Source organism: Pristiophorus japonicus, chromosome 24 (genome assembly GCF_044704955.1).
Source record: "Pristiophorus japonicus isolate sPriJap1 chromosome 24, sPriJap1.hap1, whole genome shotgun sequence".
In the NCBI taxonomy this organism is placed as follows: domain Eukaryota; kingdom Metazoa; phylum Chordata; class Chondrichthyes; family Pristiophoridae; genus Pristiophorus; species Pristiophorus japonicus.
Window position 1 is genome coordinate 19,096,321 of NC_092000.1, and position 13,152 is coordinate 19,109,472.

At 46.7% G+C, this 13,152-nt stretch overlaps 1 protein-coding gene across 1 annotated transcript in view; it reads right to left on the reverse strand.

Annotated features, from left to right (window-relative positions):
- The window catches only part of LOC139237978 (adhesion G protein-coupled receptor E2-like), a 92,363-nt gene that overhangs the window by 39,561 nt on the left and 39,650 nt on the right, over window positions 1–13,152 (reverse strand). Inside the window, exons 7-9 of the mRNA XM_070867341.1 lie at window positions 11,139–11,240; window positions 9,807–9,984; window positions 611–730 (exon numbers count right to left, since the gene is read on the reverse strand). Coding sequence (XP_070723442.1) covers window positions 611–730; window positions 9,807–9,984; window positions 11,139–11,240 — 400 coding nt within the window. The remainder of the gene's footprint in view (window positions 1–610; window positions 731–9,806; window positions 9,985–11,138; window positions 11,241–13,152) is intronic.

Genomic DNA, 13,152 nt, shown 5'->3' on the forward strand with positions numbered 1-13,152 from the left:
GGCTTTCTGACTCCGAGGCGAGAGAGAGTGCTAGCCACTGAACCACGACTGATACTCTAATATTAACGAGGTGACCACACAATCTGACCAGAGTGCACCTCCAAGCCAATCAGCAGCTATAAAGCCCACTGTAACTACTTCTGTCGAGGCAGAAGATTCATCCTTAAATGCCATTTTTATTCCAATGGTGGTTTTCCTTATTCCCCCCTCCACCCCCCTACCTCACTATGTGGGAAGCGAGACAGGTAACTTGTCCCTGGGCCTCTGCCATTTCTGCTCTGCAACAGCTGCTGGAAGACACAAGAAAAAGGTGGGAAGTAACTCCCCCTCAGACTCTGAGCCCTCTCTGGGCCGGACTCCGACTGGTTCCCAAAGGCCCATGGTGGACCTCACAACCCCCCATGTGGGGAACGATGGTTACAGGCCTGTGAGCGACCCCCCTCTATCGCCCCACCCCTTGGAACTCGAATGGCGCTTCCCACCGCAGGCCCAGGGCTGCACGCCCCGACACGCGTGCGTTTCGCTTCACTTCATTGAGAAAAATGTGTCAACCTGCAGAGGTGTTTGCTGAGCGCAACTGAAGGAACGGAGAGATCACCGATAGATTTACCCGTTGCGGTTCCTCCGGTGACTGTACGGCGATAAATATCCATCACGGTGTCCTTCGCCTGTAAACTTACTCTGTCGTGGGCCGAACTGTTCTCCCCTCGAAAAACTCTAGCTTCCAGATCTAGGAGTGAAAGAAAGCAAACTCTGTAACATGTGGTGCAGGAGTGAGATTTGCTCACATTCTGCCGTTATATTGTTTCAGCCCAATCTGTCAGTTCAACAGATGCAAACAGCACCGGGATAAAAGGATGATTCGGTTCATGTAATGTATTTGCTTCATGGGTTTTTGCTTAAGAATTCATAGCAACACATTGCTATTAAGAACTAGTTGGTTTATTAGCAAATGTTTAACAATCACACTACACATTACCAGTTCATCCACCAGGCTCACAACCATCTGCCTCATCGTGGATCCCCCGAACCCAACTGGCTGGGGTTTTATTGAGTCTTGTGAATATCACGTGACTGGCTAAGCCACTCCCAACTCAACAGCTCTGCAACTATTTTAGTTGTGCACATTAAACAAGTGCCTCCTGACTCCAAAAACTTTTCAAGTGCTCCCTTGTTCTTTTTTTGAGGGCACCAAAACATAAATTATACAAGTGCCTCCTGGCTAAAAGTAGTGGGAGGGGGCATCAAAACCGACAAACATAGTCAAATTAACTTTAAACATTAAGGATCAAATTAAAATTTGGTTACCGGGGTGATGAAGCACTCCAGTCCCTCCGGCACCCACCTCCCACGGAAGGCCGCGAGCGTACCGGTGGACACCGCGTGCTCCATCTCCAGGGACACCCTGGCTAGGATGTAACCGCAGAAGAGAGGCAGGCAGTCGGGCTGAATGACTCCCTCGACCGCCCGCTGCCTGGACCGGCTGATGGCCCCCTTGGCAGTGCCCAGGAGCAGTCCTACAAGGAGGCCTTCCGACCTACCCACTTCCCTCCGCACAGGGTGTCCAAAGATCAGGAGTGTGGGACTGAAGTGCAACCAGAATTTGAGGAGCAGCCCCTTCAGATATTGGAAGAGGGGCTGCAACCTTGTACACTCAACATACAGGTGGAACACGGGCTCCTCAAGACCGCAAAAATTGCAGGCGGCCTGGGAACCCGTGAACCGACTTAAAAACTTATTGCACGGGACTGCTCTGTGCAATACCCTCCAGGCCAGGTCCCCAATAAATACATGGAGGGTTCCCGCGTAGAGAGCACTTCAACAGCTCTACAGCTATTTTGAGTTGTAAACTTTAATAAAGTGCCCCCTGATTAAAGTGGGGGGCACACTCCAAAAACATTTCAGGTGCCCCCTTGTTTTTTTTTACTTTTTGGGTTTTTTTTCCGAGGGCACCAAATTATACAAGTGCCCCTGGCTAAAAGTGGGAGGGGGGTGGCACTAAAACCGACAAACATAAACAAATTAAACTTTAAACAATAGTAATCAAATTAAAATTTGGTTGCCAGGGGTGATGATGCACTCCAGTCCCTCCAACGCCAACCTCTCATAGAAACATAGAAAATAGGTGCAGGAGTAGGCCAATCGGCCCTTCGAGCCTGCACCACCATTCAATAAGATCATGGCTGATCATTCATCTCAGTACCCCTTTCCTGCTTTCTCTCCATACCCCTTGATCCCTTTAGCCGTAAGGGCCATATCTAACTCCCTCTTGAATATATGTAACTGCCATCAACAACTCTCTGCGGTAGAGAATTCTACAGGTTAACAACTCTCTGAGTGAAGCAGTTTCTCCTCATCTCGGTCTTAAATGGCTTACCCCTTATCCTTAGACTGTGACCCTGGTTCTGGACTTCCCCAACAACGGGAACATTCTTCCTGCATCTAACCTGTCCAGTCCCGTCAGAATTTTATATGTTTCTATGAGATCCCCTCTCATTCTTCTAAACTCCAGTGAATACAGGCCCAGTCGATCCAGTCTCTCCTCATATGTCAGTCCTGCAATCCCGGGAATCAGTCTGGTGAACTTCGCTGCAGTCCCTCAATAACAAAAACATCCTTCCTCAGATTAGGAGACCAAAACTGAACACAATATTCCAGGTGAGGCTCACCAAGGCCCTGTACAACTGCAGTTTGACCTCCCTGCTCCTATACTCAAATCCCCTAGCTATGAAGGCCAACATGCCATTTGCCTTCTTCATCGCCTGCTGTACCTGCATGCCAACTTTCAATGACTGATGTACCATGACACCCAGATCTCATTGCACCTCCCTTTTTCCTAATCTGCCGCCATTCAAACAATATTCTGCCTTCATGTTTTTGTCACCAAAGTGGATAACCTCACATTTATCCACATTATACTGCATCTGCCATGCATTTGCCCACTCACGTAACCTGTCCAAGTCATCCTGCAGCCTCTTAACATCCTCCTCACAGCTCACACCACCACCCAGCTTAGTGTCATCTGCAAACTTGGAGATATTACACTCAATTCCTTCATCTAAATCATTGATGTTTATTGTAAATAGCTGGGGTCCCAGCACTGAGCCCTGCGGCACCCCACTAGTCACTGCCTGCCATTCCAAGAAGGACCCGTTTATCCCTACTCTCTGCTTCGTGTCTGCCAACCAGTTCTCAATCCACGTCAATACATTACCCCCAATAACATGTGTTTTAATTTTGCACACTAATTTCTTGTGATGACCTTGTCAAAAGCCTTTTGAAAGTCAAAATACACCACATTCACTGGTTCTCCCTTGTCCACTCTATTAGTTACATCCTCAAAAAATTCTAGAAGATTTGTCAAGCATGATTTCCCTTTAATAAGTCCATGCTGACTTGGACAGGTCTTGTCAATGCTTTGCAAATACGCTGCTATTTCATCTTTAATAATTGATTCCAACATTTTTCCCACTACTGATGTCAGGCTAACCGGTCTATAATTCCCCTTTTCTCTGCCCCTCCTTTTTTGCTGACTGGTGGTGTCTGAGGTAAAAATGGTTTCGACAATCTTCAGCCAATCCCAGTGGGGATACAAGCCCAGTCTATGCAACCTGTCCACATAATTTAACCCTTTTAGCCCCGGGATCATTCCGGTGAATCTGCTCTGCACCCGCTCCGAGGCCAATATATCCTTGCTGAGGTGGGGGACTCAGACCTGAACTCGCTGCTCCTGATGCCCCACTGACCTCAGGATGTCTGTTGATCACACCGGGTGCCTGAAATTGAAGAATTTCCAAACCCCAGCATCACCAACTCACACATTGATGAGTTCAGAACTCCAAAGCATCAAATTCAGTTCAACATGCCATTTAAACATCGTGATTCTACTTCATCATTGCTCTTTGTCAGCTCTTAGATGCTTTCTTCACCAATTCTCTCCTGAAAACAGTTGGGCCGGTTTCCAATGGCCCCCATTCCCCCAGTAAGGCAGAGAGAGGCCAAAGTCCATCTAAGCCTGAAGATTCTGACCCCGCTCCAAATGGTGGGAAATGGGAATAACCATCTTTATAGTCGGGGTGGGCCGTAGACACTTGAGTGATGATTGCCCTGATCCCCCCTGGGAAGATGAAGTGAGCCACGATGCTCCACCATAAGTCCTCCCAAAGCCCATCTGAGGTGGAAGAAAACAGGGGTAAAGAAACCATTTCGCTCTGGGAAGGAGACATTTGGTGGAATAAGAAATTCTCAATATCCTCCAGGATCAATTATCTGTAGAGCTTTTGGGGCCTTTCACAAGATCTCAACGGGACTCGTGGCAGTTCCCAGCCACTCGGCAGATGGCCTCTTCTTCACAATTTGCAATGGGATCAAAGCTTTTAGGAGCTTGAGCTCATTTCGGTCCTCATCCCATTGAAAACGGCTCTCTACAAAATATGGGATAAGTCAGGTAGAACTGGATTCGGTCCCGATCAAGAATCCTTCTGGTGCTAGAGTTCTAGACACTGCTCACTCTCTGGTACCTTGCTGAAGTGGTCATTATTCGTGTGTGAGCCTTGATAACAAGTGCCAGCAGTCTAAGGAGGGGGAAACCAGACTGTGTTTCTGCTGGAAGGGCCTGTGTTTGGATCTCTGGTGAGGACGGGAATGGGCTCGACTGTAACTCCCTAATCCTCCGTTCCCGCCGTTGGTCGAGGTACAGTGCCCTTGGGGCAATCCACCCAAGCCCAGCTCACTCAGGACAGACCGGGCAAGTAACCTGGTCTTTATGGCCCAGCTTTTCACTGGTTCAATTCAGCGAAGCCTCAGGAGTGCCAACGTTTCTGTTACATAAGACCCAAGGGCCTTGCGCTTGAAATGTTTCGGATTCAGAATCACAAGTATCTTGACAAAAATTATGTAATTATATCCCAGGGATTATAGAATCATTGAATATTTTAGGACAGATTCTACATTCTGGGTATTATGTAGAAGGTTCCTCATAAGAACATAAGTAATAGGAGGAGTCGGCCATTTGGCCCCTCGAGCCTGCTCTGTCATTCAATAAGATCATGGACGATCTGATCTTGGCCTCAAATCTACTTCCCTGCCCGCTCCCCATAACCCTTGACTTCCTTATCATTCAAAAATCTGTCTATCTCCACCTTAAAAATACTCAATGACCCAGCTTCCACAGCTCTCTGGGGTAGAGAATTCCAAGGATTCTTGGACCTCAGAGATGAAATCCCTCCTCATAGAAACATAGAAAATAGGTGCAGGAGTAGGCCATTCGGCCCTTCGAGCCTGCACCACCATTCAATATGATAATGGCTGATCATGCAATTTTAGTACACCATTCCTGCTTTCTCTCCATACCCCTTGATCCCTTTTGCCGTAAGGGACATATCTAACTCCTTTTTGAATATATCTAACGAACTGGCCTCAACAACTTTCTGTGGTAGAGAATTCCACAGATTCACCATCCCTGAGTGAAGAAGTTTCTCCTCATCTCGGTCCTAAATGGCTTACCCCTTATCCTTAGACTGTGAACACTGGTTCTGGACTTCTCCAATATCGGGAATATTCTTCCTGCATCTAACCTGTCCAATCCCATCAGAATTTGATATGTTTCCATGAAATCCCCTCTCATTCTTCTAAATTCCAGTGAATAAAGGCCCAGTCGATCCAGTCTCTCCTCATATGTCAGACCAGCCCGGGAATCAATTTGGTGAACCCTCGCTGCACTCCTTCAATAGCAAGAACGTCCTTCCTCAGATTAGGAGACCAAAGCTGAACACAATATTCCAGGTGAGGCTCACCAAGGCCCTGTACAACTGCAGTTTGACCTCCCTGCTCCTATACTCAAATCCCCGAGCTATGAAGGCCAACACACCATTTGCCTTCTTCACCGCCTGCTGTACCTGCATGCCAACTTTCAATGACTGATGTACCATGACACCCAGGTCTTGTTGCACCACCCCTTTTCCTAATCTGTCACCATTCAGATAATATTCTGCTTTCCTGTTTTTGCCAACAAAGTGGATAACCTCACATTTATCTACATTATACTGCATCTGCCATGCATTTGCCCACTCACCCAACCTGTCCAAGTCACCTTGCAGCCTCTTAGCATCCTTCTCACAGCTCACACTGCCACCCAGCTTAGTGTCATTTTAAATGGGCGACCCCTTATTCTGAAACACTGCCCCCTAGTTCTAGATTCGCCCACGAGGATAAACATCTTCTCTGCATCTACTCTGTCAACATAGAAACATAGAAAATAGGTGCAGGAGTAGGCCATTCAGCCCTTCGAGCCTGCACCACCATTCAATAAGATCATGGCTGATCTTTCACCTCAGTACCCCTTTCCTGCTTTCTCTCCATACCCCTTGATCCCTTTAGCCATCAGGGCCACATCTAACTCCCTCTTGAATATATCCAACGAACTGGCATCAACAACTCTCTGCGGTAGGGAATTTCACAGGTTAACAACTCTCTGAGTGAAGAAGTTTCTCCTCAGCTCAGTCCTAAATGGCTTACCCCTTATCCTAAGACTGTGTCCTCTCGTTCTGGACTTCCGCAACATCGGGAACATTCTTGCTGCATCTAACCTGTCCAGTCCCGTCAGAATTTTATATGTTTCTATGAGATCCCCTCTCATCCTTCTAAATTCCAGGTATAAAGGCCCAGTCGATCCAATCTCTCCTCATATGTCAGACCAGCCATCCCGGGAATCGGTCTGGTGAACCTTCGCTGCACTCCTTCAATAGCAAGAACGTCCTTCCTCAGATTAGGAGACCAAAGCTGAACACAATATTCCAGGTGAGGCTCACCAAGGCCCTGTATAACTGCAGTAAGACCTCCCTGCTCCTCTACTCAAATCCCCTAGCTATGAAGGCCAACACACCATTTGCCTTCTTCACCGCCTGCTGTACCTGCATGCCAACTTTCAATGACTGAGGTACCACGACACCCAGGTCTCGTTGCACTCCCCTTTTCTAAATCTACCGCCATTCAGATAATATTTTGCTTTCGTGTTTTTGCCCCCAAAAGTGGATAACCTCACATTTATCCATGTTATACTGCATCTGCCATGCATTTGCCCACTCACCTCACCTTTCCATGTCACCCTGCAGCCTCTTAGCATCTTCCTCACAGCTCACAACGCCACCCAATTTAGTGTCATCTGCAAACTTGGAGATATTACACTAATTCCTTCATCTAAATCATTAATGTATATTGTAAATAGCTGGGGTCCCAGCACTGAGACGTGCGGCACCCCACTAGTCACTGCCTGACGTTCTGAAAAGGACCCATTTATCCCGACTCTCTGCTTCCTGTCTGCCAACCACATCTCTATCTACGTCAGTACATTACTCCCAATACCATGTGCTTTAATTTTGCACACCAATCTCTTGTGCGGGACCTTGTTAAAAGCCTTTTGAAAGTCCAAACACACCATATCCACTGGTTCTCCCTTGTCCACTCTACTCGTTATATCCTCAAAAAATTCCAGAAGATTTGTCAAGCATGATTTCCCTTTCCTAAATCCATGCTGACTTGGACCAATCCTGTCACTGCTTTCCAAATGCGCTGTTATTTCATCTTTAATAATTGATTCCAACATTTTTTCCACTACTGATGTCAGGCTAACTGGTCTATAATTACCCACTTTCTTTCTCCCTCCTTTTTTAAAAAGTGGTGTTACATTAGCTACCCTCCAGTCCATAGGAACTGATCCAGAGTCGATAGACTGTTGGAAAATGATCACAAATGCATCCACTATTTCTAGGGCCACTTTCTTAAGTACTCTGGGATGCAGACTATCAGGCCCTGGGGATTTATCGGCCTTCAATACCATTAATTTACCGAACATAATTTCCCGCCTAATAAGGATATCCTTCAGTTCCTCCTTCTCACTAGACCTTCGCTCCCCTAGTACTTCCGGAAGGTTATTTGTGTCTTCCTTCGTGAAGACAGAACCAAAGTATTTGTTCAACTGGTTGCCATTTCTTTGTTCCCCTAATAAGTTCATCTGAATCGGACTGCAAGGGACCTACATTTGTCTTCACTAATCTTTTTCTCTTCACATATCTATAGAAACTTTTGCATTCAGTTTTTATGTTCCCAGCAAATTTCCTCTCATATTCTATTTCCCCCTCTTAATTAAACCCTTTGTCCTCCTCTGCTGAATTCTAAATTTCTCCCAGTCCTCAGGTTTGCTGCTTTTTGAGGCCAATTTATATGCCTCTTCCTTGGATTTAACACTATCCTTAATTTCCCTTGTTAGCCACGGTTAAGCCACCTTCCCCGTTTCATTATTACTCCAGACAGGGATGTACAATTGTTTGCCATTGCCTATCCACCATCAACCCTTTAAGTATCACTCGCCAGTCTATTCTAGCCAATTCACGTCTCATACCATCGAAGTTACCTTTCCTTAAGTTCAGGACCCTAGTCTCTGAATTAACTGTATCACTCTCCATCTTAATAAAGAATTCTACCATATTATGGTCACTCTTCCTCAAGGGGCCTCGCACAACAAGATTGCTAATTAGTCCCTTCTCATTATACATCACCCAGTCAAGGATGGCCAGCCCTCTAGTTGTTTCCTCAACATATTGGTCCAGAAAACCATCCCTAATACACTTAAGGAAATCCTTCTCCATCGTATTGCTACCAGTTTGGTTAGCCCAATCTATATGTAGATTAAAGTCGCCCATGATAACTGCCGTACCTTTATTGCACGCATCCCTAATTTCCTGTTTGATATGTCCCCAACCTCACTACTACTGTTTGGTGGTCTGTACACAACTCCCACTAGCGTTTTCTGCCCTTTGGTATTCCGCAGCTCCACCCATACAGTTTCCACATCATCCAAGCTAATGTCCTTCCTTACTATTGCGTTAATTTCCTCTTTAACCAGCAATGCTACCCCACCTCCTTTTCCTTTCTGTCTATCCTTCCTGAATGTTGCATACTCCTGGATGTTGAGTTCCCAGCCTTGGTCACCCTGGAGCCATGTCTCCGTGATGCCAATGATATCATATTCATTAATTGCTGCCTGTGCAGTTAATTCATCCACCTTATTACGAATACTCCTCGCATTGAGGCACAGGGCCTTCAGGCTTGTCTTTGTAACATACTTTGCCCTTTTAGAATTTTGCTGCAATGTGGCCCTTTTTGATTTTTGCCTTGGGTTTCTCTGCCCTCCACCCTTTTACTTTTCTTCTTTCTATCTTTTGCTTCTGCCCGTATTTTACTTCCCTCTGTCTCCCTGCATAGGTTCCCATCCCCCTGCCATATTAGTTTAACACCTCCCCAACAGCACTAGCATACACTCCCCCTAGGACATTGGTTCCGGTCCTGCACAGGTGCAGACCGTCCCTCATAATCTTATACGTTTCGATAAGATCACCTCTCATTCTTCGAAAGTCCAAGGAGTATTGGCCCAACCTGCTCAACTTTTCTTCATAAAACAACCGCTTCATCCCACGAATCAACCTCATGAAATTTCTCCAAACTGCTTCCAATGGAAGCATATCCCTCCTTAAATACAGAGACCCAAACTATATGCAGTACTCCAGGTGTGGTCTCACCAACACCCTGTACAGTTGTAGCAGGACTACCCTACTTTTATACTCCACCCCCCTTGCAATAAAGGCCAATATTGCATTTGCCTTCCTAATTACTTTGCTGTGGGAAGCCAAATACTCATTGGAATTTAGAACCATGAGGTGATCTTATTGAAACCTATAAGATTCTGACACAACGCACACACAGCTGCCTCAAGAAAATCCATTGTGTAAAATATCTTATTTTGAACTCACCGATATTTTCAGATGAATTCCTTATCAGTTTGTCACCCGGTGAGTGCAGAACGGCAACAATGGCCAACTTTTCCATGGACTGCAGGAAGATGGACACTGACAGGAGCCGTTCTTTCCTTTCCATGCCGTCCCACAGGGAGTCATTCCTGAGAAGATCATTGGTGGTTGAAATGATTTGCTGTGGAGGACAAAGCATTTCACTTCCATCCCAGTGAAGATAGATAACGGATAACAAAGATCGTCACAGTTCCTTTGGTAGCTCCACACGCGGACCCAGTGGACAGCAGCCGTGGCTCAATGGGCAGCACTCTCGTCTCTGAGTCAGAAGGTTGAGGGCTCAAGCCCCACTCCAGAGACTTGAGCACAAAATCTAGGCTGATGTTCCTCGGGCTTTTTCCAATGGAGTGGAGAGTTTTGAGGGGGTGACCACATAGAGGACTTCAAGGTTATTATATGGTAAATAGTGATAGGTGGTTTCTGATTGGCTCGATTCTTGCCTGGGCCCATAGGGTGATATTGGGCATGAGCCTCGTGCCACCAGACCCAACATCACAACCAATGTCCCCACTCTCGCCCCCTCCTGGGAGGAGGGCAGCACTGAAACAAAACCAGTCAATTTCCAATGAGCAATGATCATTTCATTGATGGGCTGGACAATGTCCCGTGTGTCCATCGGTCACAGAAAGCTTGGAGCCAATCACTGGGCACCCTGTGACCTCAGTCCAAGGTCACTCGGGTCCACACTCGGGATTTCCAGCGATCGGCAAGATCCCAGCGAGAGGACACAAACTGGTGAGTCTCGGAAAGTTGGTTAAAAACAATCTATCGATTGTGATGTTCTCTGGTGCCGACTGTTGCTGAAACAGAGTCCATTTGCACTTTATAAAGGGAATTAGTAAATGCTTGAGGAGGAGGAGGGATATTAAAGACCTTGGGGAGCGGGCAGGACATTAGCTTCATAAGAACATAAGAATTAGGAGCAGGAATAGGCCACACGGCCCCTCGAGCCCACTCTGCCATTCAATAAGATCATGGCTGATCTCTCACCTCAATTCCAGACACGGTTGCTCCTATAGAGAAAAATAGCAGGCCAGGATTGATGGGCCGAATGGCTGTGGCTGTGCTGGAATATTCTCCGATGCTTCGTGGTGCATTTGTCCACTGAGCCATGGAGGTGCTTCTTCCTCTTTCCCTGCCTGTCGTTCCTCTGTCGTTTACCAGCGATCCCCAGCGACCCGCCCCTGAGCTGAACAATTCCGAGCTCTTAAACTCCCCCCAAGCCCAACCCTCGATATTACCCCTTGCGTTTCAATGGAGAATGTGTCCACTAACCTGCAAAGGGAGAGCTACATTCTGATTCTGCCATGTTTGATTGATCAGGCTATTGGTTGAATTAATCAGTGAGCAAAATGCGTGGAACATCGACCGAGGAGACTGTGAGAAGAAGAGAAATAAGGCGTCAAAATCTTCAGAGCAAGAGAGTTGACTTCAGTTCACTTGGAAACACCCATCTCACAGAATCTTCAGAGGCCAGTACCTGGATACATAGATTGTGCATGTACTCATAGATCACACATATACAACACATGTACGCACAGTGTTACGCAGATCCCACACATGTACACACAGGTCATACACATACCACACATGTACATACAGATCACACATATACCACACATGTACACACAGATCACACATATACCACACATGTACACACAGATCACACGTATACCACACATGTACACACAGATCACATGTATACCACACATGTACACACAGATCACATGTATATCACACATGTACACACAGTGTTACGCAGATCCTACATGCACAAACACAAATACGCAGATCATACAGATGCATTGATTACATAAACACACACAGATACGCCTTTAACATAGTAAATCATCCCAAGGTGCTTCACAGGAGCGTTATGAAACAAAATTTGAGACCTAGTTTGGTCATAGAGGTAGGTTTTAAGGAATGCCTTAAAGGAGGAGAGAGAGGCAGAGAGGCAGAGAGGTTTAGGGAGGAATTTCCAGAGCTTGGGGCCCAGGCAGCTGAAGGCACGGCCACCAATGGTGGAGGAAAGGCAATCGGGGATGCGCAGAGATCTCGGAGGATTGGAGGTCTGGAGAAAGTTAAAGAGATAGGGAGGGGTGCTGCCATGGAGGGATTTGAACACAAGGAATGAGAATTTTAAAACTGAGGCGTTGCAGGATTGGGAGCCAATGTAGGTCAGTGAGCACAGGGGTGATGGGTGGACGGGACTTGGTGCGAGATAGGATAGAGGCTTCAGAGTTTTGGCAGAGCTCGAGGGTACAGAGGATGGTGCATGGGAGGCTGGTCAGGAGAGCAGTGAAGTAGTCAAGTCTGCAAGTAACTAACGCATGGATGAGGGTTTCAGCAGCCGATGGGCTGAGACAGGGGGATGTCAAGGAGGGCGAGGTACGCGACCTTGGTAATGGAGTTGATATGGGGTTCGAAGCTCAGATCAGGGTCACATAGGATGCCGAGGTTGTGAACAGTCTGGTTCAGCCAGACGGATACATAAATTACACATGTGTACACACAGATACCGAGGTCACCCATCTTCACACATGTACATCTGAAGCATAATTTGTTTGTAAATCTTGTACCTGCGCCTGGTGACTACCTGTTAGTAGCACCTTGTTACGCCAAGGATCTTCTCGATAAGTTTAGTTAACTATCTCTGGTTTTTATGGAAACTTATATTGAGTGATATTTCTTTTCATTACTCTTTCCCCATATTTTACCGGAGAGGGAAAATAATAATCCCTCTTCAAATGTCGTGGCTCAGTGAGAAGGGCAGAGGGGCACTGGGTGTGAAATCAGCCCCTCACCTCTGGCATCTGATTCTGATGCAGCACACACTCAATGGAAGACCCCTCTCTCCCTTGGCCCTGCATAAAACGAGTCTCAATTTTGGTTCCTAGAGAATGTGGGACTACAGCTTAAAACTGCCTCTAATTCAACACTAATCGGCAATCTCGCCTCTAGAGGCCACAGGATGGCTGGAGCAGGAGATGGGAAAGTGGCACTGTCGGGGTCACTCTGCTGAGGCTGGGCTGAGGGACATGGTTGAAGCAGAGAGGAGAGCGTTTTCCTCTGTATCCAACTGTGGTAAACCTGACCTGGCAGTGATTAAATCTGACACTGGGTGCCTGAGATAGAATGTGTTCAAAATTCTCATCCTTGTTTTCAAATCCCTCCCTGGTCTCGCACCTTCCCTCTCTCTGTAATCTTCTCCAGCCCCACAATCCCCGAGATGTCTGCACTCCTCTAATTCCGCCCTCCTGAGCATCCCTAATTTTAATCGTTCAAG